Consider the following 24,217-nt stretch of genomic DNA (forward strand, 5'->3'; position numbering starts at 1 on the left):
CTTTGTGTACATTCCATTGACTAGTTGTGTGTCAGGAGTGCTGTGTGGAGTACCGTTTTCCAGAGAGCTCGTGTCTAATGCTATAAGAAGATAGTGTTGTTTTTTGTTGTTGTTATTGTTACAGTAAAAGTATCTGGCTGTCGGTCTGAAGTTGGAAGTGCACTTTTGGACAATACCTATTGTTGTTTACTTGCGAATTACACAAAGAATCAAGAGCATCAAACATGATAGGTATGTTGCAAAAGTTGTCATTCGATGTGAATACCTTATGGGTTTTTAACTATTTTCAGATCAAAATGCTCCAGTTACCCCGGATAGAAAATTGAGACAAGGCTTTATTGATTTCACAGCAGGTTCATTGGGTAAGTTGTCTGCAATGATGGTGAGATATTTCATAAAAATACACGGTTCCCGCTAGGTGTCTTACATGACGCGCAAAATGTTATAATCAGCATTTCTAGAATAGGGTTCTAGCCTAATCAGACACTACATATTGGAGAATAGTTTGACTAGACAAGTTTCTAGTGTCGCGTAATTGGCAAATTTACATATGAATGAATGCATATGCATGAAGGAGGAAATTGTAAGACACCAACTAGTGTTCGTAAATCGGGAAATTAAAAATAATGATGGGTATTTATGACCTAATCCACAATCAGACGGGGTGATGATCGATGCATTGTATACGATGAATAAACACAACTATCGGAGGTGCGTGTAGCAATTAAAAATTATGCAAACTTCGGCCGGAGAGAATTTGTTATACCCTGTACCATGTTCTTGTAGTAACGTCCCTACTCTAAATTCCAGACAAATCAGGTGACAAATAAAATCTCCAGTGGATTGCAGACCTACGACAGTCTGTATGAGGCTAGTACTTTTAGTACTTGACCTGTACTACTAATATCTCCGGGAATCTGGTCCCGTAAATTCTCACATTTCTCGCCCATTTTACAATTTAGAAATCCCTTCCCGAAACGGAATTCCCAGGAAAATTCTCTTCCTAAATCAACCGAAAACAACCATTGTCATTGGAAAACAATAGTTTTGTTAACAGCGGTGTGGGGTTGTATAAAATTCTAAGTTCACATTACATGCCACATAAGGGCATTAGTGTATTTTATATATGTACCTAATTTTAGCCGCTCGCATACATTGGGGCTTATCGGTGCTCAGAAGTTCAAATCGACTTATCGTCGTATTTGCAATTCCCATCGATTTACATAAATAAAAGAAGCGCCCGAGTTGGTAGCGACCTCGGTTTAACGTGCACACATTGAGTTAAAATAGACAAAAAAAAACTAGTAAAAAATCTGCCGTTTGAGAACAGCGGGTATTATGAGCGGACCGACTAAGTGGTCCGGTAACCGCTTGGCAGGCCCCTAGAGTTGGTCACTTATGCGGCATTTCGATAATTTGTTCTGAGTGCCAAATCTTCACTTTTGGTCCGATTTTCGAATTTTGAGGAAGTTTTGGGGATATTCGACTTTTAATTTACTTTTTTTTAATTTCGGCCGAGGCAGGCTTTATATTTTGTGATTTACGAAGACATTTTTGATTCGATTTTCATTTTGACACATGATCTGGATTTGTGACTAAATATATTTTTGCATGTTTTGGTCAAAAAAAATATTTCCAATTATTCGTTGTACATATTGTCACCATTTAAACATAAATATCTGCGAATAATGGATGTTGTTGTTTTATACCCTCCACCATATAGAAACTTCGTAAATGCATTTGTAACTGATATTAATCTGAGACTCTATGAAGTATATATTTTCCTGATAGTCTTGACTTTCTGTCAGTCGAAAGCACGCTTACATTCAAAGCAGTAAATCTAGGCGTTAAAAATTTGGTTTGGATTGTAATTGGGCCACATACAAAGATTCATGTTGTTGTAGCCACTTTTTCATGTGGAGGTGGTGATCCTCGTTCTGCTCCTGTAGGTGAGCAAGCTCGTTCCGTTCCAAAGGACCGATCGCAGCGGGAACAGGTTGGCCATTGGTTATTTTAAGGTGCCAATAACTCGCCTTGTCATATTGAGCTTCATAGGCACTCAGTATTTGTGCAAGAGCCGGTGCCGCCCGACCTCTCACTGAGACTCTGCGCTCGATACCGCTGATTGTCCGCGACTGCCATTGCAGCTACTCCGTATGGAGCATTCCACTATCCGAAACCTGTGGACGCACCCGGTAGCTCGCAGCTAAGCTTCTCGTCACATCAGTGAATGCCACACAGTTCGGACCTCAATGTTTCAGCCTGTTTGGTGCTCACAGCTATTCCGTGCCGGGTACATAGGTCCATAATCTGCTGTATTTTCTACATACAACGGTCCCTCTTGAGCTCCTTGCTGAAATTTTTGATTTTCAACCTTTGAACTGAGTATAACCCAAATCGGTATATAACTCGATAAAGCTCCCATATAAACCGATCTCACAGTTTTTCCTTTTTGAGCCCATAAGGAGTGCAATTCATCAATTTTGCTGAAATTTTTTTCGCTTTTTAAACTTCCCTCCGCATTAGACTTTTAAAAAATGATGAGATAGTCAAAAATGCAAGTTCCTTATCACTCTAACTGGCCTCATATTTACAATTATCAAACTACTACAAACTCTTTGTGTGTTTTTTATTATTTACAGGTGGTGCTTTACAAGTTTACGTCTCCCAGCCCCTTGATACGGTGAAAGTAAAACAACAATCATTTCCGCAATTGTATAAAAATATGATCGATTGTTTTGTAAAAACTTATCGTACAGATGGAATTTTTCGTGGCTTATATGCCGGCTCTGTACCAGCTGTCATTGCGAACGTGGCCGAAAATTCAGTGCTATTCGCTGCCTATGGTGGCTGCCAGAAGGTGGTGGCCTATGGCATGAATATCGAAAATGTCAAAGATATGCCAGTTGTGGGTCACGCCTTCGCTGGCTTCTTGGCGGCTTTCTTCTCCACATTCACTCTCTGTCCCACCGAACTGGTGAAGTGCAAACTGCAAGCATTGCGAGAGGTATGGAATACAATTGAGTTCATGACTGATTGAAGTTTGCACCAACTGAAGTGATTTCTTTTCTCATTTAGATGCAGCAACAAAACCCCCAAAATGTTAAGAATAATCTGCCCATAACCCCCTGGAAATTAACAAAACATATTATGGCTACTGAAGGTACGGTAATGTGATTGTTTGCTGTGTCAACATTAGATTAGAGTTGTATGAAAATAATTTAGTATCTCTTGGCAAAGAAAATACTTATGATTAGATAGGACATCTCAATTGTTGTAGAGACGCAAAAACAAAAGATTTGGTGGAATTTTGTAGGTGTGTCTTGACCAGCAGCTCAATGCCGTAGATAACGATATACTTAGCAAATGATAAATGCTAGCGTTTGCTAGTTTGCTAGTTTTATGGCATTGATAGCTAGTCTCTTCCGATTTGCTATCAATCCTGATTGTTTTTCATTATCACGTTTTTAATTAAACCAGAGTTTTGTTGGGTGTGAATACCTGAACTTATCATAAAAATCAATAGAATGCAACTAACAGGACTTCTCTTCAGAAATACCCATTTCTATACCTATCTCCTCCCTGCCGAAAAGGGATGACTGTTAACACCACACGTGCTGTAACTCTGAGCCTCAAATTGTGTGGTGTTTATCGTTATCACGGGAAGCTGTGCTGAATCCAGAGTAGGCCTGGCTCAATTGTGTTCTGCCAAATGCAGCCGCCTCAACTCCTACAGAGCTAGGATTAATGACAACGTATTGGTTGTATGTCCTGATTGTAACCTGGGACCACGAGACACTCTTCACAGCCAATCGTACTCGACCAGGACGCAACCCAAATTGTCACTAAATTCCTAGATCAGGACACTAACTTAGCAAACGAATGGATAAAACACAATATACTCCTACAACGACAAATGTCGCGAGCATTATGAGGGTATAACCACCGCAGATAATTTTTTTTGTTATTCTCGCCCATGTCTTCAGCGTCATAGGCGGACATTCTGTGCCACGGTAGTCTCCGAAAAGTCCTTACAGCTTACTACGATTTTTTTTTAAGAAGTTAGTGTGTACAAATTTTCATTTTGAAAATCGTACTTCTCGAGTACTTTATATAGTACCAATTATTTAAATAGTTCAAACGACAAATGTCGCGAGCATTATGAGGGTATAACCACCGCAGATAATTTTTTTTGTTATTCTCGCCCATGTCTTCAGCGTCATAGGCGGACATTCTGTGCCACGGTAGTCTCCGAAAAGTCCTTACAGCTTACTACGATTTTTTTTTAAGAAGTTAGTGTGTACAAATTTTCATTTTGAAAATCGTACTTCTCGAGTACTTTATATAGTACCAATTATTTAAATAGTTCAAAAATATTGTATCACTGTTTTTAAATTAACAGGCTGAAGCAAGAGTGTTGAAATCTAGCCCGCCTTCTTAGTTGTTACTTTCATGCGCTAACTCAAAAATTTGCGACAGAAATTTTTTTTATTTTGATGATGAATTATTTGAATGAATTTTGATGAATATTTATTTTGAAATATCGAATAGAACCTTGAAAGATTTTCTTATATAAGTCTAAATTGTGGCTACTACAGCTTTTAAGGGCCCTATCGGTTGAAAGATATATATGGGAACATTCTTAATCCAATTCGATTTCAATGAAATTTTGCACACGCCAAATAAAACTAAGTCTTTAAATGTCATATCGGATGCAAATATATACCTAAGTCTGGACCGATTTTTATGAAATTGTTCCATGCGTATTGGGACAAATAACCCGCTTTGTCATATCGAGCATCATAGGCACTCAGTATTTCTGCAAGAGCCGGTGCCGCACGGGCAGCAAGATTTGGCCGTAGAGAAATGTCAGGTTGGTGGCAATAAGATTACCAGAGCAGCAAAACGTGTCTTCTGGAAGCTTTTCTGCGAACAGGTCGACAGCATCAATGACGCCTCCAAGATAAAAAATTTTCTCAAAAACCCATGTCCAAACTGAAAGTAAGAGCAGAAACAACAGAGGACATGCTGAGGCTTTTGATGAAAACGCATTTTCCACATAACACGACGGGAGTCACGCAGGCACCGGAATCGTGGAATAATGAGGATTATCAAAGACTTATCGTAACGGAATTTATGGTCAAGGAAGCCTTGACGAAGTCACCCGGACCTGATAGAATATTTCCGGCGTTACTACAGAAGGAGGCGGACTATATGGCGCCCCCTTTGGCCCTTTGGGCGGACCCGGCCCTTAGAGACTAAATAAACCATATGCTAAGGAACAGGTGGATAAATTGTGGGTTCCATGACATAAATATCAGGGCACGCCACAGCCAACATAAGGACCATACAACAGGTTCAGAGAACATGTGGCATAAGCGGAGCGATGAGGACCATGCCCACTAGGGCACTGAAGACTTTTCTAGATATCCGACCCATTGACATACAGATTAAGTGTATGTCATGTATGCAGCCATTGCGACGATGAGACTTAAGGCGATGGCAGAATGGATTTGGGGGTGAATGCCAGAGGACTGTCGTCAATAAACTTGGTTAACCCGAAGCCTTTCGGGTCGACGCAGTCCGAGTTAAGGCCGTGGACAACGAATGCGCATGTAACACTATGGAACAGCGAAACAGTCGGTAGGACGGCGAAAATTCTATGGGGTGATCCGGATCGTGAGAGTACGAGCCTATAACTGAAAGGAAGTAAGGAGTTCAGTGTAGCTATTGGTATCATAACGGGACACATGGGGCAAGTGATAGCGTGTGTGGGACATTTGGGAAAGATAATAAGACGTTGAAGCATTTCCAATGTCATTGCCCGGCTTTCGCGGCTAAAAGACACCGGTACTTAGGTGGGGACACAGTACCAGACATAAACCAACTTAGAGACATGGCATGGAAAACAATTAGGGATTTTATAAATAGCACCAAATTCCTAACATAGATTTTCTTTTTCGAGGTTAATTTTTTAGTATTTAGACCGCACAATAAGTCGATTACTGGCTAAGGTGTATGTCCATAGTGGCATGGGGCGGATTAATATCTGTACCCTCTTTTCAACCTAACCTAACCCATAATATATTCGATAAGCAGCTCACCCCTTTTGTTTATATCCGAACTTCCATATATGGTGATGTGCATTCACTTCCTACAGTGAGTCTCTATTTTCCTGCGGAAGCAGCTCCAACCAGCAACTTTAGATTTGAAGGCCGCATCTCCGAATTGTGTGCCATATATAGGGAAGCCAGCCAATCATGAGACCTATTCATTTCAAGGCTGGCTACAACTGAATCTTCAATTCTTAGCGAAGATTCGCACCCTTGAGTAGTTTAAATCCAGGAATTCTTAGTCCACGAACTATTCCTCCACACACCCATGGTTCCTGGATAAGAACTACGTCAAATCCTCCCACCATCAGAAGGATCTTCAGTGTCGCCGAAGCGACTTACAATGGTCAAGATTTATCTACAGAAACCGAACCATAGTCAGGATTCAGAAGTTCTACCACTGTTCCGTTAGCCTCGCCTTCTGAGTCCGCCAAGAGTTCATCTTTACAAGACTGTTGTTGTTGTAGCCATATTTGAATGTGGAGGTAGCGATCGTCGTCAAACGACCGATCGCCGCGTGAATATGATGGTCATTGGTTATTTAAATGCGCCAAGTACTCGCCTTCCCGTATCGAGCATCATAGGCACTAAGTATTTAAGCAAGAGCCGGTGCCACTAGGCCTCTCATTGAGACTCTCCACTCGATACCGCTGATTGTCCGCGACTGCAGTTGCCGCTAAATTTCTCGTGATAACGAAGAACATCACACTGATTGGAGCTCAAAGTATCCCCGGCACGATCGATCTTGTCATGATGAGTTTCCTTACGCATCCAGGGGCAGTTGAGGAAGCAGTGGAAGCCCTCTCCTTCAGGACACTGGACACTTGCGGTGTGGAAGATTGTTTCACTAGCTGCTGCTGTCGAAGCACCTGTTAAGGTCCATCCTTCCCAACCGGCGCACACCAATCCAACTGCATGACACACCCACAGAGGGCATGTCGGGTCCCTTTTCGACGCCTTCGCCTCCTGTTTTAATCGTGGCAGGGTGATCTTTAGTCTCCTGCAATCTGCCAGGAGAGATACGGTTGATACTTCCTCAGACAAGTGTTCAGCAACAACTGTTGAGTCGTCTCTTGACTCCCTAATACCAACGCTTCTAAGACCTTCAGTTCCAACTTGTTGAATCCGTCGAATACAACTCCTTCAAACTTTTTGATGACTACGAGACAGTCGGAATTTTGTCCGAATACTGCATGGTCACTATCAGCCTCATCCAATCTTTCAGCTAGTGATTGAAAGATTGGTATTTCATTCCCTTAGTCCCACAAAAATGGATTCAGGATCTGAGGGAATCCTTGATATCCAAGCGTGTGCCATTTGTAGAGAATAAATATCTTCCTTCTTGACTAAATCAAATGCCGCGCCTGGCCAGATCTCACCAATCTTCTTTTGGGCGCAACGATACATTTCAACTGAACGTTGATCCCCGAAAGCAATTTGATTGTATCGGCCCCGATACCTGCCTGCATCGTCACAGACGAGAGGAGGGCCAGGCAATTACTCAAGGACATCGGAGTATACAGATGACAGGCCAGTGTCTATCCCACTCCAATTGTTCTTAGGTATGCAGTCGACAACTACCACCCCAAGCTGTCCTTTGCGACATTAGCAAAGTCCCTTGGAACAATATTACTACTGTTCGCCTTAGTTATTTTGGGCATGGGATGCCCTCCAGGTGACCGCAACTGCGGTGCCGTTTCCAAATTTAGAGTGTAGCCCGTTAAACAAATCTCCGGGCCCATTTAAGGAAGTCTCTCTCCATATCGGTTGGAGTTATATAATTTCTCGCGCCAATCCTCTCAATAAACCTAAGAGCGATGCGCCTTTTATTATTCCAACCTCGTGACGAGCGTATTGGTTTATCAGAGAAGGCCGAAGGCTTACTCAAAATATAGGCATGTTAGGATTTAATAGGTTCGGCCTTGTTCTTAAGTCTGGAACCGAGTGTCTTCGTCAAAAGCCCCTGCTGACCAGTTGTCTGTCGGCTATTGGAACCTGGCACAGCCGCTCCACCTGTCGAGGCTTCAGTAGCAGACAAAATGCTGCGACCTGATACCACCACCATGGCTGTTTGGTCTTTAGAGTCCATTCTAAGTCTACTCCTGTGCTCTAGATCTGCCGCTCCACTGAAAACAGACGCATATCATCAACCGCCTAATGGATAACGCTATCGTACCTATCCCTGGGAGACTTAAAACATTTCTCCGAAAATAACTACCTACAAGGTACAGAACATTTTTGCGGAGCGAAATTAAAATACGTCCGCTCAATTCAAAGGTTCAAACAAGGAAAAAGTAAGTAACTTTCGTTTCAATTCCATATTGTCCCGATCAGACTATATGTCCGTTTGGGGGTGGTTTTGGCAGGCTTTTTAACAAATTTTTACATAAGTAGCGTATTTTAATTTCAATTGCCTTACATTTGATACCCATACTGCCCCACTCGGTAAACATGTCATATTTGGGCGGTTTTTGAGGTTGAGCGGGCCTCCGACACTTGGGGTCAAATTGTGGTATCAAGTTCGAATTCTACTCTTAAATACCTTTCATTTGATACCTATATTGTTGCAATCGGTCAACATGTCCGTTTGAGTAGTTTTTGGGTTGTGCGCTCCCCCAGTTTATTTGGCCCCAAAGTTTTAAACCAATTTCGTGTTTTTGAGTTATCATAAGCGCGCAAACAGAATTTCGCTTGAATCGGTCCAACTATCACCGAGTTCTGGCGTTTTCGATAATACGGGTAAGGGGGAGTGTACGCTCCCACTTCGGATAACCAAAAATGGGAAACCCTATGTCCATCAGGAGTTAAACTCAAACATCTGCGGAAATTTCATGAAAATAGCTTCAGCCGTTTTTGACTCTATAGGTAACAAACTAACATATAAGGCGCAATACTTTCATTTTCACATAAAAGATATATACTTACAATCAATTTCTCCTTGTACAGGCGTTCCAGGTTTCTTTCGGGGTCTTACATCTACATTTATGCGTGAAATGCCAGGATACTTCTTTTTCTTTGGAGGCTACGAAGGAACACGTGAATTATTGAAGAAGTATGTCATTTTTCTTTTCATTCCTTTTTGCAATTTTAACGATTTCTTTGGTACTCTGTCCATAGGCCTGGTCAAAGCAAAGAAGAAATAGGTGCTCTAAAAACCATGTTTGCTGGCGCTGTTGGTGGTGTTACTCTGTGGGTTAGTATCTTCCCTGCAGATGTCATAAAATCTCGTATACAAGTCAACAATCTAAAGCGATCGATGACCTCCGTGGGCCTGGAGATAGCACGAACTGAGGGTGTAATGGCTCTCTACAATGGCTTGCTGCCCTCCGTATTGCGAACAATACCAGCTACTGCCACACTATTCTTAGTTTACGAGTATACCAAAAAGACTTTAAATGAACTTTTGTGACCTTAGCTCCTTCTGTAGTGAATAACTTGTTATCTTTTACACTTTACTATAACTTTATCACAGTTGATAGACGCCGTTGAACGAATTTAATACGATCATGATGACTTTCCAATTCACGCCATTCGTGCCAATATATCTTGAAAAAAAAGTAAAACAAACAAATCCGTTAATGCTACGTTCTTTTATGTATATAAAAAAAACTTACCACTATAGGTTTATAGCCAAGAATACGCAATTGTTTTAGTTTCATATCAAAAAGACCTGTATGACGGTTTTTGCCCCTCACCACACTATTCCAGCCCGCAATGACCAGGGCAACGGTCTGGATATCATTGCTCAATTTATCACCCAAAACGAGTACCCTGGTTAAGATTTTTCCTACATATAGAAATAAGAAAACAAAAAACAAAAAAATAAGGGCCAACGTTGAGCAAAGGTAAACAAATTGTAAATTGTATAGGATCCATCTGAAATCTGAAAATATTTTTAAAATTGTTATACTCTTACGTAGTAATAAAACTAAGGGCCGGATTCTCGTAGAAAAATAAAATTCGTGATAACTAACCGGTACATTAATTTATTAATGTTAACAAATTGGGTTTCCCGTACACAATTTAGAGGATATGGCAATATTACACAAAGGTACCTAATATTACGCAGCAATATGTTACCAACTGTTTCATATTTCTCTGACTATTTGACCCCCTAGAAATGTATCATTTTTGCTACTGAATTGCAACGGTCTCCGAGATTGTGGATTTTATGAAAGAACCTATTGATCGCAGCGATCCAGGAGACAAAGCTGACCACCACCTGCAGTTTCCACAGTTGTTAGGATCGCTTAAGGAATGGGAGTGGGGGATTGGCCTTCGTGATACACCATTCCGTGCAATATAGACCCATCTCGCCTGCGTCTGCCGCTAGTGCATGGGGATAGCAGTCAGGTCCGGTACTGCCGAGATAGAGCTATACAACGTGTACATACCGCCGGTTGGTAGATGTGTCCCAATTAATGGGCAAGCTTACAAGCGGGTTACTATCTGGCCTTAATCGTCTGATTCCAGGGGACTTTAATGCGCATCACATTTCATGGCATTCTCCCATAGGTAACGACCAACTTTGGCAGAGCAGATTGAAGGTTCCACGTTTTGAAGGTCAATGAGCATGCCCCCCCTAGGATTACGAGGAGGTGTAGCAGCTCGCCAGTCATTTCCATTGCATCCCCTGATCTCCTGAGTGACGTATCCTGGTAAGCCGTCATCTCTTTGGGGTCAGACCATCTCCCCATAATTCTCACCATCGACCGACCACCCGACTTCATAACCTCTGAGCGCCGGACGTTTATTAATCAGAAGAAGGCCGAAGGCTCCTCCCGAAACTCGTAAGAGAGTTTCCATTGGTCAAGCATCAACATGGATTTAGAAGACTGCATAGCACACCAACTGCTGTGCATGCAATCGCCGCACACATTTGCTGTGGCTTCAATCAGTCCAGGCCATGTGATAGGACGGTCCATGCCAAATTATTTGAGGACATCGCCAACACGTCCCTCCAGCCAGGCCTGAATGCGTCGCGAATTATCTGTGTGATCGCCAGTCATTTGTGGAATTTAGGTATAAGAAGTGGAAGCACCGTAGAGTGAAACAGGGAGTTCCCCAAGGCGGGGTGATATCTCTGGCACTGCGATAGGTTAAACGTCTACCTCAACGAACTTGCCTCATATTTCACTGCAAGAAATTTGAGGATATCTACTACCAAATCTCCAGCCACATTGTTCACTACAATGTGAATGCCGAGCTGACTGCGATGGCCGATGGGGAAATTATTCCGAACACTAAGTGTGTAAAACCTCCAAACAGCGATGAGCTGTCACCTCAGTTCTCATATGGACCACCTCCATCAGGAGAAAAAACCCTACCAGTGCGAAGACATAACTACATGCTGTCTAAGCAATGCCTTTTGGGCTGTTACCGCAGAGACCATCCAAATCATCATCTTGTGGATAGATATCCACCGCCCAGAAGCCTTAAGGTAGATCTACATGATCTAGAGCGTGAGGTTCAGCGCTACAAGAGAGAACCTCTAGCAGCCCAAGTCTGAAATAAACTCCCAGGGAATAAATTTCTCCCTCGAATAAAATCCTCCTATTCTGATTGAATGGGAAGAGAAAAAATATGGGAGAGAGAATTTCGAATTTTCGAAAAAAGCTGGTTTGCCTCGGCTGTTTTATTTGGCTAAACATTTGACTGTTATTTTTTGGAAAAAAAAAACATAAAATGGAAAAAAGCAAAAATAAGTTATAACGGTTGCTAAAAAAGTTTACAAACATATTTAGTGTTGCTTTTGTAATGTTTGTTTTAATTTTTGTATTTTAATAGATCACAATTGTGGCCTACAGCTTGTCACCATATTTCTGTGTTGTGATAACAACTTTCCGTCTTCATCCAAACAATCTTTGGCTAAATTAGATGCTTCTAAAGTGGTCCGGTGGACAGATAATTGTGTCGTGTTGTTCCTGGCTGCATGCGAGGCATACATCCTGCATGTTGGCGTTTACCCTTGCTAAAAGGATTTAAGGAGGCTGAATCGTAAGAAAGAGGTTTGCTTCTCCCTCGTCGTCATAAATGCTGTTGTGGTCTGTCTGATGCGCCGCTTTATCTAAAGGCCTACTTTTATGGAGCTAGTACTTGAAGATCTAATCGACATTTCCCTGCCCGTCGCTTTTCATGGTGGTTGGGATGGCTGCTGGACATAATGCTACCGAAAAGCGACTTATGGATTTATTCCTACTCCTGTGGAGTACACGCTGGCAAATGTGGCGCCAAGTATCTTTGAATAATTGCCCAGGAACATTCCATTAAGAAACAAGCAGAAGACTTCTTGCACATCATTGAGTGCCGTCCGATTCTACTAAGGGACCTCCCTTTAGTATCCGACTTGGAACCAAGTGCCAATAAAATTGAAAAACTTAAGAAGAACTTCTATGGTGGGTACATGACATATTTAAACCGGGAGAACCTAACAAAATTTGTACTTGTTTTTGATGAAAAAGTGAAAAATAATTTCCATATATTTTAAAGTTTTCGTAAGTAAAAGGAAGTGGTACCATTTTTTTATTAAAAACATAAAATTCACAATTTTTTATCCTAACTCCCTTTCATTTGTTTGGGGGCATTTTTCCCAAGTTTATTCCAACTACGATGGAATAAGTCTCCTCCCTATTATATACAAGATATTCGCATACAAGAAATTCTTAAAACCTAAAGTCAATGGGATAATTGGGCCCTATCAATGCGTCTTTAGACCTGGTAAATCCACCGTAGATCAGATATTCACACTGCGCCAAATTCTGGAAAAGACCCGAGAAGGAACAAGTAAGTTCGGACAGGCCGGATCTTATATACCCTCCACCATGGATTGCATTTGTCGACTTCTTCTCCCTGTATCTCTTTTTAGGCAAACAAAGGAAAAAAGATAAGAAATCATATGCTATTGAAGCTATATCGAGTTATGGTCCGATTCGGGCCAAAATTGAATTGAATGTTGGAGACCATAGTAGAAGTCATTGCATAAAATTTCAGCTACTTCGAATGAGAATTGCGACCTTTAGGGGCTCAAGATGTAAAATAGGGAGGTCGGTTTATATGGGTGCTGTTTCAGGCCATAGACCGATTCAGACCATATTTGACACGTATATTAAAGGTCATGGGAGAAACTGTTTCACAAAATTTCATCCAAATCGGAAAATAATTGTGCCCTCTAGAGGCTCAAGAAATCAAGACACCAGATCAGTTTATATGACTGCTTTATCAGGTTATGAACCGATTTGAACCATACTTAGTACAGTTGTTGGAAGTCATAACGAAACACGTCATGTCAAATTTCAACCCAATCCGATAGGAATTGCGCCCTCTAGAGGCTCAAGAAGTAAAATAGGGAGATCGGTTCATATGGAAGCTGTATCAGGCTATAGACCGATTCGGAACATATTTGACAAGATCCAAGATCGATTTATATGGCAGCTATATAAAAAATAAAATAAACAAGTAAAAGCGTGCTAAGTTCGGCCGGGCCGAATCTTATATACCCTCCACCATGGATCGCATTTGTCGAGTTCATTTCCCGGTATCTCTTCTTAGGCAAAATAAAGGATATAAGAAAAGATTTGCTCTGCTATTAGAGCGATATCATGATATGGTCCGGTTTGGACCACAATTAAATTATATGTTGGAGACCTGTGTAAAATGTCAGCCAATTCGAATAAGAATTGCGCCCTTTGTGGGTTCAAGAAGTAAAATAGAGAGATCGATTGATATGGGAGCTGTATCGGGCTATAGACCGATTCAGACCATAATAAACACGTATGTTAATTGTCATGAGAGAATCCGTCGTACAAAATTTCAGGCAAATCGGATAATAATTGCGACCTCTAGAGGCTCAAGAAGTTAAGATCCCAGATCGGTTAATATGGCAGCTATATCAGGTTATGAACCGACTTGTACTTTAAATGTCATAGTTGTTGAAAGTAACAATAAAAAACGTCTTGCCAAATTTCAGCCAAATCGGATAGGAATTGCGCCCTCTAGAAGCTCATGAAGTCAAGTCCCCAGATCTGTTTATATGACAGCTATATCAGGTTTTGAACCGATTTGAACCATATTTGGCACAGTTATTGGATATCTTAACAAAATACTACGTGCAAAAATTCATTCAAATTGGATAAGAATTGCGCCCTCTAGAGGCTCAAGAAGTCAAGACCCAAGATCGGTTTATATAAAAGCTATATAAGGTTATGGACCGATTTGAACCATACTTGGCACAGTTGTTGGATATCGTAACAAAACACGTCGTGCAAAATTTCATTCCAATCGGATAAGAATTGCGCACTCTAGAGGCTCAAGAAGTCAAGACCCCAGATCGGTTTATATGGCAGCTATATCAGGTTATAGACAGATTTGAACCATACTTGGCAAAGTTGTTGGATATAATAACAAAACACGTCGTGCAAAATTTCATCCCAATCGGAAAAGAATTGCGGACTCTAGAGGCTCGAGAAGTCAAGACCCAAGATCGGTTTACATGGCAGCTATATCAAAACATGGACCGATATGGCCCATTTACAATACCAACCGACCTACACTAATAAGAAGTATTTGTGCAAAATTTCAAGCGGCTAGCTTCACTCCTTCGGAAGTTAGCGTGCTTTCGACAGACAGACGGACGGACGGACGGACATGGCTAGATCGACATAAAATTTCACGACAATCAAGAATATATATACTTTATGGGGTCTCAGACGAATATTTCGAGTAGTTACAATCAGAATGACGAAATTAGTATGCCCCCCATCTTATGGTGGAGGGTATAAAAATCAACACCTACCATCTCACTGTTGACTACAAAGCCGCTTGCAATAGCCCTATACGTTCAAAGGTATTTCAAGCCCTGTATGAGTTTGGTATCCCTGCAAAATTAATAAGACTCTGCAGGATGACACTTGCTGATACACGTTCCTCAGTAAGAATAAGAAAGAATCTCTCCGAAACATTAATTGAACGAGGTTTCAGACAGGGAGACAGCTTATCGTGTTCTCTTACTACTCACAAGAAACATGTTACTCGCCTAGCCGACCACATCGATATCATGAGTCGTTCCATAGCTCTTAAAAAATCACCCTTTACAATTAAATAATATCGAGCCAAATTCAATGCTTACCACTATAGTCTTCTGGACAATTATCAGAAATGGGAACTGAGGTACGTGTAAAACGATCGTAGCAAATAATCACATCTGGTCTTTCGTAATTTGGGAGAATGTGCTTCAGTTTACAATGGGGCAAGAGGACATCAGCGATTTCTTTCATTTGCAGCAAAACACTATCTGTGGCATTGAGTTTGTACTTAGAATTGCGTTCCGGAATATAATGTGTCTGCATCTTTCCCATGGTTTGACGATGTTTTTCTGCCAATTGCGACCCACCGTACCCGTCGTTTTGTAAATTAACCTTCACAAATGTGTCCAAATTAAATATTTCCCGACAAATTGGCAGATTCGAGCCGACAGCATGCTTTAGAAATCTTTTCTCCAACACCGCTGATAACATTTCCTTGTCATAAAAACCACGCAGCGTTAGGAAATGCAAACAGTTTGTGAAACATTTAGGATGTTTGACTATTTCATCAATGCGATCATTCAATGACCGAAGAATTTTCTCACAAAGAGCATCTTCGATTTTATTTGGTGTAGTTATATTGAACAGTGCCACAACCAATGATATTCGCTCCAAGTCCTTAAGTCTAGTAGTGTGAATTTCGTTGTGAAATTTATTTATAATTTTTTCAATGAGTTCATCGTGGCAACATTGGAGTTCGCATCCCAGAAGAGCCACATGCAGGCAGGTAAGTAGATTCAAATTTTCAAATATTTCTTCAGAGATTTTATCCAAGAGTTTCATCATAGTACCGACTTGAGGCAGCTTGGAACTGTAGCGTAGCACCTAAAACATAAATAGTTATTTGTAAAAATATGAGTGAAGTTTATTCAAATTGTAATCATTGGAATAGATCATACGGTTAGAATAGACTGGATATATAAAAGATACCAGACATCCCGTACGGGATGGCTATGAGCACCTCACGGGTTGAAACTGTGAGCTCCAATTTGTGTGGTGTTCATTGTCATAACGAGACAAGGTTGCGAGGGGATGCTTCATTTTGGCAGATAATTTATCATGCACCCACTGAACGACATGGCTAAATGGACCATTCTAAGGGCTAAACCATACTGTTCTGAGCAGTTGATGTTGGTTAGGCGTTCCCTCCCCGATCCCGTTTAACCTTTACCTCTCTAAGCCTACCTAATAACATCAATGAGCTGTGTGAACGGATAAACATTTATCTCCAAGATCTATCAGAATTTTTCAGTTATCGCAACTTGAAAATCTCCCTCACGAAATCGTCGCCATCACTTTTAACCACATGGACTTCCAATTTGTTTGCAGATAGTGGAATGCCGTATAACGGAGTGGTTGCAATTGCAGTCGCGAACACTTCACCGGTGTTGATTGAAAATTCGCAGTGAAAGGCCGGCCGGGTATCACCGACGCTTTCGGGCCTTGTACTAGGGATCCCAAGTAAGCCGACTTTAAGACTATTCAACAATCCCATGGCAGCCGGTTGTACGTACCGGATTGACCCGATGGAGTTATCCATCGGCAAGGGCTGCCGCCTCAGTGTACAACACACTGCTACAACAACAACAACAACAACATCTCTATTCTATCCGCTTTTATGTATCCGGGATTATCAAAGACCATTTTTCAAAAATGAAATTAAAAATGAAAACAGGCCGCCTTCACCAAATCGGAGTCTATCTATTCTAACTTCCATCTAGACTTCACTAAATTCGGTGCAAAAATATCTATTTGTTAAATGTACCCTTATATAGGAGCTTCTATAAAATATTGTTCGATTCGTCCAGGGATTGAAAAATACTTTTCCCATGCCAAGAAAATGTCGCTTGCTAAATTTTAGACAAGTCGAAACAAAAATCTGGGTTTCAGAGCAAAAACCCCCACACACACATTGTGGGTACGTAAGAATGGGACGTGCACCTAAAGTTGGACCCATATGGACCACATTCGCATTTCAAAGGCTTACGATTTTTAATCTCGGACATGCGCCCTTAAGGATCTGAAGATTTTAAATCTGGAGTCGAATCTGGATAAAGTCCTAAACAGCCCATCCTCGAACATGGATCCATCCTATTGGATAAAAAATATGGGAAACAATTCTTACCTAGCAGCAAAGCAAAACTTGTATCTCTGTGCAGCTTTCTTTTCTTAAAACTGAAAATCGACTTCGAATTTTCGACTTTTTTTACACAAAACGTCGACTGCCGGCCGTGCCGGGATAACTTTCTGCACTACACAAACTGGAACTTTGAGGACCGATCTGTGTGGTATTCTTTGCTGTCACAAGGTGCTTAGCTGCGAGCTATCGAGCGCGTCCACAGGTTGCGGATAGTCGAATGCTCCATACGGAGTAGCTGCAAAGGCAGTTGCGGACTATCGGCGCTATAGAGCGGAGAGTCTCAATGAGAGGCCGGGTGGCACTGGCTCAACTCACTGTTCCAAATTTCAAAGAAATCGGATAAAAAAATACGAGTTTAAATGCTCGAGACGGTTTATCAAGACATTTGTACGCATATTCATAGGGGGATATTTCGAGATATATCCCGATATAGCGTAGTTATGGAGCTTACTATCTCTGAATGTTGCTTATGCCATTTTTAAATTGTAAAATGCGAAATGCAAACAATTTTGACGAGATTTCACAGGACCTTATCGTGCCTTAACGCAGGTAAAATAGAAAAAGTTCAGTAAAATCGCTACAAATCAATGAATCGAGCGAAACCAGTTTTCAACGATTCACTCTGCGACTAAGATGAAGTGCGTCCAGAGCGATCTGGAATTACCGCATACGTGAGTAAAATTGTTCGAAAATTTTTGTTTTGGTATTACCGCATTCGTTATCGAATAAGCACTTTCGACATTCGAGATTATGGCATTCGTTAACGAGAGCATAATCGAGTATCAGCTGTTCGAAATCCAATCGTGAGCTCTGGAGCAATCGAATAGTATTGTTGAATAGAATTGTTTCTTGACTTTAATAGTTGAAATAAAGTAAAAATGAGAGTTTTTGAGTGTTATTATAAAATAAAATAACAGTATTAAATAAATAAATACATACTTTTTCATATTTAGGAATAATTTATGCAAAATAAATGGGCTACAAAATGATGAAATGACTCAATTCATGGCCATCTAAATTTGGCAAAAAAATCCAAACTGTAGCCAAGGGAAGGCGATATGTAAAGAACAAATGATGCCGAATAAAGAACAAGAAGTGATTATATTCTAAATAATGTCCACATATTTTCGTACTTTGAATCAATAAAAAATATTTTCACACAGCTATCCGGTAAGTCTAATATTAATAATATAAATATTTTATTTAGACTATTTACGTACGCTTTGTTCGAAAGTGACATTAAAACAATTTTATCTATCATTTCCCTGCGAATACGCGCAAAGTATCCTCTTTAGAATCAGAGGACGACAAGCACTACAAAAGCAATGTAACCAATCATTTTTATATATAAATTCACGTTTTTTCCAAAAATTTCAATAAATTCATATTTTTTACAAATACCGGGTAGATGTTAATTGTCATTTATGTATTTGTGTTGTTTTGTTTTGCCACAAACATATGTACAAATCAACTCTGATGTAAAAAATAATCGGTAGCCACATGAAAAATTTCGATACGACAGTTTTCGAGTGCGGTAATACATTCATTTGATACGTGACGAAATCTCATTCGATACTAAAGCCTACTCGATCACGTATGCGATAATTCGGCCCCTGGGTATGGCTGTGCAGAGTTGAGGCGACTTCATCTGCTGGATCGTAATTAAGACAGAACTACCTTGATTTGCCGAGCGAAGTCAATTTCTTCTGGTGCATTGGGAGGCGGTCGTTCTCTAAGGACCACATTCACCCGGTAGCTATCCATCGCGTCTGCTACCGTATCTGCTTGAATGTTGTCTAGACCCGCTTGATATGCCGCTTGATCTAGAGGTTCTCTGTTTAGCGATGAAACTCACGCTCTAGATCATGCAGATCCCTTAGGGCTTCTGGGCGGTGGATACCTATCCACAAGATAATAATGTGGATGCTCCCTGCGACAACAACACAGAAGGTATTGCTTAGACAACATGTATTTATGTCTTTGCACTAGTAGGATCTTTATCTAGTGATGAAGGTGATCCACGTTAGAACTGAGGAGACAGCCCGTCGCAGTTCGAAAAGCGGCTTTCTAACAGATCTGAATATTATTCCACTGCGTGTCAAAAGCTGACGAGACCACACTGGTACTGAATAACCTGCTACAGACCGGCCAATTGCTTGGTATATGGTAAACAAGTATCTTTGTCAGCACACCAAGCGCTGCCGGCAAGTGACTTGAGGACTTTGTTTCTGCCGTTGACTTTATTGCAAATTGCTGTGGCATGAGAGGAGAATGTGTAAGAGCTGTCAAATGTGACACCAAGTATTTTAGGACACGCCGGAATCGTGTCTCCATCGACTATCACATTCAGCTTATTACTCACCTGGTATTTATAGTTAACAAAGTGGCTGCAGTGTTGGTAGCAGATATCTTCAAATCTCTTGCTGCGAAATAAGCGGCAAATTCATTGAGATAGACGTTTAACCTATCACAGATATCATCAATGGTTCGAGGACCTGATGCCATGATTGATTGTGCAATCGTCCGCCTATGATACGATCTCTATGCCGTCTGGAGGGGGTGACATGGAGGATAGGTAGAGGTTAAATAGTACCGGAGCTATCACCACGCTTTGGGGAGCTCCCTGTTTATTCTACAGTGTTTAGTCTTCTTATCATTAAATTCCATAAATGACTGACGACCACTCAAATAATTTGCGACCCTCCTGGATGGACGTTTCGGCAAAGGCCTCAAATACTTTGCCATGGCTGATCTATCGAATGAATTCGATAGGTCCAGTGCCATGCTGAACACGGCGATTGAAAATTCCCCAAGGAGGATCGGGAGGAGTATTCCCTTTAGCGCCATGGGAATTTGCCGCCAAAAAATTTACGGTTGGACAACCTGGCGCAAGAGTGTCTGAGGTCCTGTCATCCCCTACTGGGTTTCGAGAGTGACTTAACAGTAGACCACATATTCCCTAAACCGGAACCTAAGTTACATTGCACCAAGTGGTCCACTTACAAATTTCGCTTATGTTCGTCGAATACCCAGTTTATTTCCAGATTCAGCTCGCTGATTCCGGGGTTTGTGGGGTCCGTGCAACGAATCCCATAACGCTCCTCGGCCAGTACCAGTACCGGGGTTAGTGGGGTCCGTGCAACGAATCCCATAACGCTCCTCGGCGAGTACCACTGAAACGGCAAATTCGGCTCTATTTGGGGTATTCGACGGGCTGGTATAAGCGTGCGTCTGTTGCCTTAATGATATCTCGGAATTTCCTCTCGGCAACTAGCACATTTGAGGAGGGTGTTAGTTCACTGAAGCTGCGATTGGTGTACTCTATGAATCCGACCCAATCGGCCTTCTTCTGATTGATAAACGATCGGCGCGCCCCGCTGGTCGTTAACTAGGGGAGAATGCCATGGAATGTGATGCGCATTAATATCTCCTGATGCATATTAAAATTTCCTAGACGATTTTGACCAAATAGTAGGCCTCTAATATCTGGCCTGTAAAATTGGCCATTAATTGAGACACAATAATCAATCCGCGGTATGTACACGTTGTATAACTCTATCTCGACAGTACCGGACCTGACTTCTATTCTCATGTACTCCATGTAGGAGTCACTAGCGACAGGCGCAGGCGAAATGGGTATAAACTGCCCGGAAGGGTGTATCCGAAGGCTAATACCTCACCTCCACTTCTTAAGCGATCTTTACGTAGCACATTGTGGCAACTGTATAGGCTGCAGGCATTATCTCTTGGATCGCTGCAACCAATATGGTCTTCCAACTCATAAAATCTACTATCTCGTCGATCTTGCCTCGGAAACCGTTTCTATTCATAGCAAGAATAATACACTTCCCGGCAATATTGGAGCTGGGGTCCTGCTGCTGCTTATATTGCCGCACGGAAGAGTTTGGTGGGATCACATAGTCCGACGACGAGGACGCTGAGGGCAACGACAACGACGCTTGCGACCCACTGCTGTCTATATTCGCACAGCACCTTGCAGTATATTCAGTGCAACTATACTCCCGTAGTGACGGGAGCACTAGAGCAAGATCGGAAATATACCCACTCCATGCACCGCTGGTGTACACTACGATACTGACCGATGATGGAGGCGGTTCTGCCAAGCCGAACAGAACCAGGGTCCGGGTTTCTTTTCAATCCCGGCACTGACCAGAAGCGTGCTGAAAGCCACTCCGGGATGTGCCTCTCCCATGACGAAAAAGAACGAACACGTACGCTGAGGTGTCAGTCCTTGCCGATGAAGGACTCCATCAGGTCAATCCGGTACGTACAACCGGCTGCCATCGGATTCATAATAATCAAATTATGGAATAAGTAAAATTAATGAAGAAAGTTGGAAAAAATCCTTGGGGAACCTATTGGGTACAGAAGGATTAATGCAAGATAGAGCTTTTAAATAATTCCAGCAAACAGATATGTAGCTTAGATTTTCGAATTGCAAAAATTAAATATTAGCCATCAACGAAAAATTGGGATCACTGTCAGTGTTTGCTGATTCTTATCAAAGCTTTAAAAGGTATAAATTTAATTTTTTTTATTTAATCTAGATCAAATTACGTTACGTGATTTCATCTCCCCCTTTGGAAGAAATGACGTAAAAGGCATAATTCATTGACCAGCCGTAATAGACTACACAAGGGACCGTACGTGTAAGAGCCAACAACAAAAATATGGACTAAGAAGTTGTTATTGCGTATTCACTTGCGAAACACCAAACAAAAACGAAACGAAACAACCAAAAGAACAAAAGCCAAACTGGTTAAAGCGCATCACATTAATATGCTTGTGAAAGAAAATTGAAGCTGGAAAAACGGCTATTTGAAACGATGAAATCACACAGAGAGAAATAGAAGCGATACCGACACATGATCCAATGGCTGGAGGAGTTAGTTTGTGCTAACCAAACTTAAATACAGAATTGCATTTGGTTTTAAGTTCGACGCTGCAAAATATCAAGCTATGATCTGTAGGCCCGACAGACCTTAGGTTAGAGAGCGACACTACTGTACTGAAGATAGCACTTGACCTGCTTGAAGCATATGCCCAAGGCGTGTTGTCAGTGATCAAATCCTTCTGTTGTCTGGCAATTTCTTTTATGTATCAATTTAATTCTTCAATTTCTTGTGATATTCATTCCCATGGTCATTAGCTCGATTCACTTCCCTTTGGGAGAAATAAGGTTAAGTTATAATTCATTAACCATCCGTAATAGGCTACAATAATAAAATTGTTGTGCTTTGAAGTGTTTGGTATAATAATTAATGGATCGATTGTAGATTGCAACCCAACTTCAGTTGAGTTACCAACGGCCAAATTTGCTATAGAAATTTTCATATCTGTAATAAATTGCATGTGTTTTTACTATTTACTTTTGTAGCCGAATGCTTAAAACACTTATATTTAACAAAAACTGAGAAAAATTTCCAAATTTGTACTCATTTATATTTCATGGTTCTATCTGTTGGCAACGCAACTTTAGTTGCGCGACCATCCATAATCGACCCTTAGGGTTCAACAATAGAAAGCTTTACGAAAACATTATTTGGGAAATGTGCAAGTAGGTATTTCCTAAGCTGCTTTTACACGTTAAGGCTTGCCATATGAATTGTTACTTTTTGTATTCAAAGTATTTGCCTTATGTATGTCAAATACGAAAAGAGTGTGCTCTAATTGGCATGTATTCATATATTTTTTGTACTTTTTTAAAGACATGTCTCTACATGTATGGTTGATGCAATAAAAGTGCGACTTAATCGAAAAAGTTGCAATGTATCGTGTAACAGCAGCTTTATGATATCGAGAAGTTCTCCAGAGCTACATATGTACCAGTTCTAACGAAGAAATGTATCATAACTTACTGTCAAAACATTCCACATACCTTCAGTATGGCTACAAATGTTATATCATCCACTTGATGCAATTCAGACATCAACCGTTCATATATTTGCTGTAACAGTTCTCCATTTCTGATAGGTGTCTGCGTTTTAAAGAAACCCATTGACATCACACCTAATTCAGCCAGAGACATATCCTTGAGACACTTGGCCAAGTTAAATTCAAAATCAATCATATCAAACACAGATCGGCGCATAACATTGCACAAGAACATTGTCTGTACCAATTGATGGGGCTGCATTTTGATAACTTTGCGTCCAAGTTTACGCAATGCCTCCCAAACGAATTCACAAATTCTTGCCAGATTTAAATTGTACCAGGCATCGCACACCAACAAAAGTTCGTCCGTCTTCCATTTTTCTATGCGGCGACAGCATTCAATATCCAAGACGTTCCATAGTTCTACGAAATTCCGTGAGCGCACATTCTCCTCTTGCGGCAATCGGGAAATAGCCTGTAAGGACGCCTTGAGTTGGTCGTCCGTAAGCAAGTGTATGCGATCGCAGAACTGTTGGACGAATGCCGTAAAGTCTCTATTGGATATTAACGTATTAGTTCTATGGCAGTAGTCACATACACTCAAAAAATGGTGGAACACTTGTTCAGTACTGGCACATTCCGGCATGCACTTTACAATTTTTTCAAACTCTGGCGAATAAGGTATGGAAGTGATGTGCGCATTGATGGGAAATATTTGGTAGGGTTTTAGCGATTCCTTTAATATTTTGTGGGCATGCAGATTCTCACGATCCATATAAATTTTGGCCAATGCCGCTGGGGCGAGCCGGAATCTTCTCATTGTGACATTAGTTGCAAGGTTGGAGGACAGCAGTCGTGCTCTATTAGTGAGAAATTTTGGCAGTAATTGTCGGTACATCATCTTTTGAATAAGTTCTAATTTTTTATTTCATAATTTAATAAACGGAGAAAAAGATTTACTTAGGTTTAAGTTCGCGTTTGTTAAAAAA

At 41.1% G+C, this 24,217-nt stretch overlaps 2 protein-coding genes across 2 annotated transcripts; one reads left to right on the forward strand and one right to left on the reverse strand.

Annotated features, from left to right (window-relative positions):
* Window positions 1–10,086, forward strand: LOC106090304 (mitochondrial ornithine transporter 1). Its single transcript, XM_013256459.2, has 6 exons — window positions 1–231; window positions 291–362; window positions 2,643–3,007; window positions 3,079–3,163; window positions 9,060–9,165; window positions 9,231–10,086. The coding sequence occupies exons 1-6, from the start codon at window positions 225–227 to the stop codon at window positions 9,520–9,522; spliced, it is 927 nt and encodes a 308-aa protein (XP_013111913.1). The 5' UTR covers window positions 1–224; the 3' UTR covers window positions 9,523–10,086.
* Window positions 9,254–24,217, reverse strand: LOC106090303 (FAST kinase domain-containing protein 5, mitochondrial). The gene is made up of 4 exons (XM_013256458.2): window positions 23,233–24,217; window positions 15,238–16,018; window positions 9,728–9,900; window positions 9,254–9,658 (listed from the first exon to the last, which is right to left on the reverse strand). Exons 1-4 carry the CDS (start codon window positions 24,127–24,129, stop codon window positions 9,569–9,571), a joined length of 1,941 nt encoding a protein of 646 aa, XP_013111912.1. The 5' UTR covers window positions 24,130–24,217; the 3' UTR covers window positions 9,254–9,568.

This window comes from Stomoxys calcitrans, chromosome 4 (assembly GCF_963082655.1).
Source record: "Stomoxys calcitrans chromosome 4, idStoCalc2.1, whole genome shotgun sequence".
Taxonomy (NCBI): Eukaryota; Metazoa; Arthropoda; class Insecta; order Diptera; family Muscidae; genus Stomoxys; species Stomoxys calcitrans.

Coding starts and splice junctions, on each gene's coding strand:
- LOC106090303 (XM_013256458.2), bottom strand. CDS start 24,129: ATGATGTACCGACAATTACTGCCAAAATTTCTCACTAATAGAGCACGA. Junction 9,901..15,237: donor TTGTCCAGAAGACTATAGTG/GTAAGCATTGAA, acceptor TTCTATATGTAG/GAAAAATCTTAACCAGGGTA. Junction 9,659..9,727: donor TTGGCTATAAACCTATAGTG/GTAAGTTTTTTT, acceptor TTTTTTTTCAAG/ATATATTGGCACGAATGGCG.
- LOC106090304 (XM_013256459.2), top strand. Junction 3,008..3,078: donor AACTGCAAGCATTGCGAGAG/GTATGGAATACA, acceptor TTTCTCATTTAG/ATGCAGCAACAAAACCCCCA. Junction 9,166..9,230: donor ACACGTGAATTATTGAAGAA/GTATGTCATTTT, acceptor CTCTGTCCATAG/GCCTGGTCAAAGCAAAGAAG.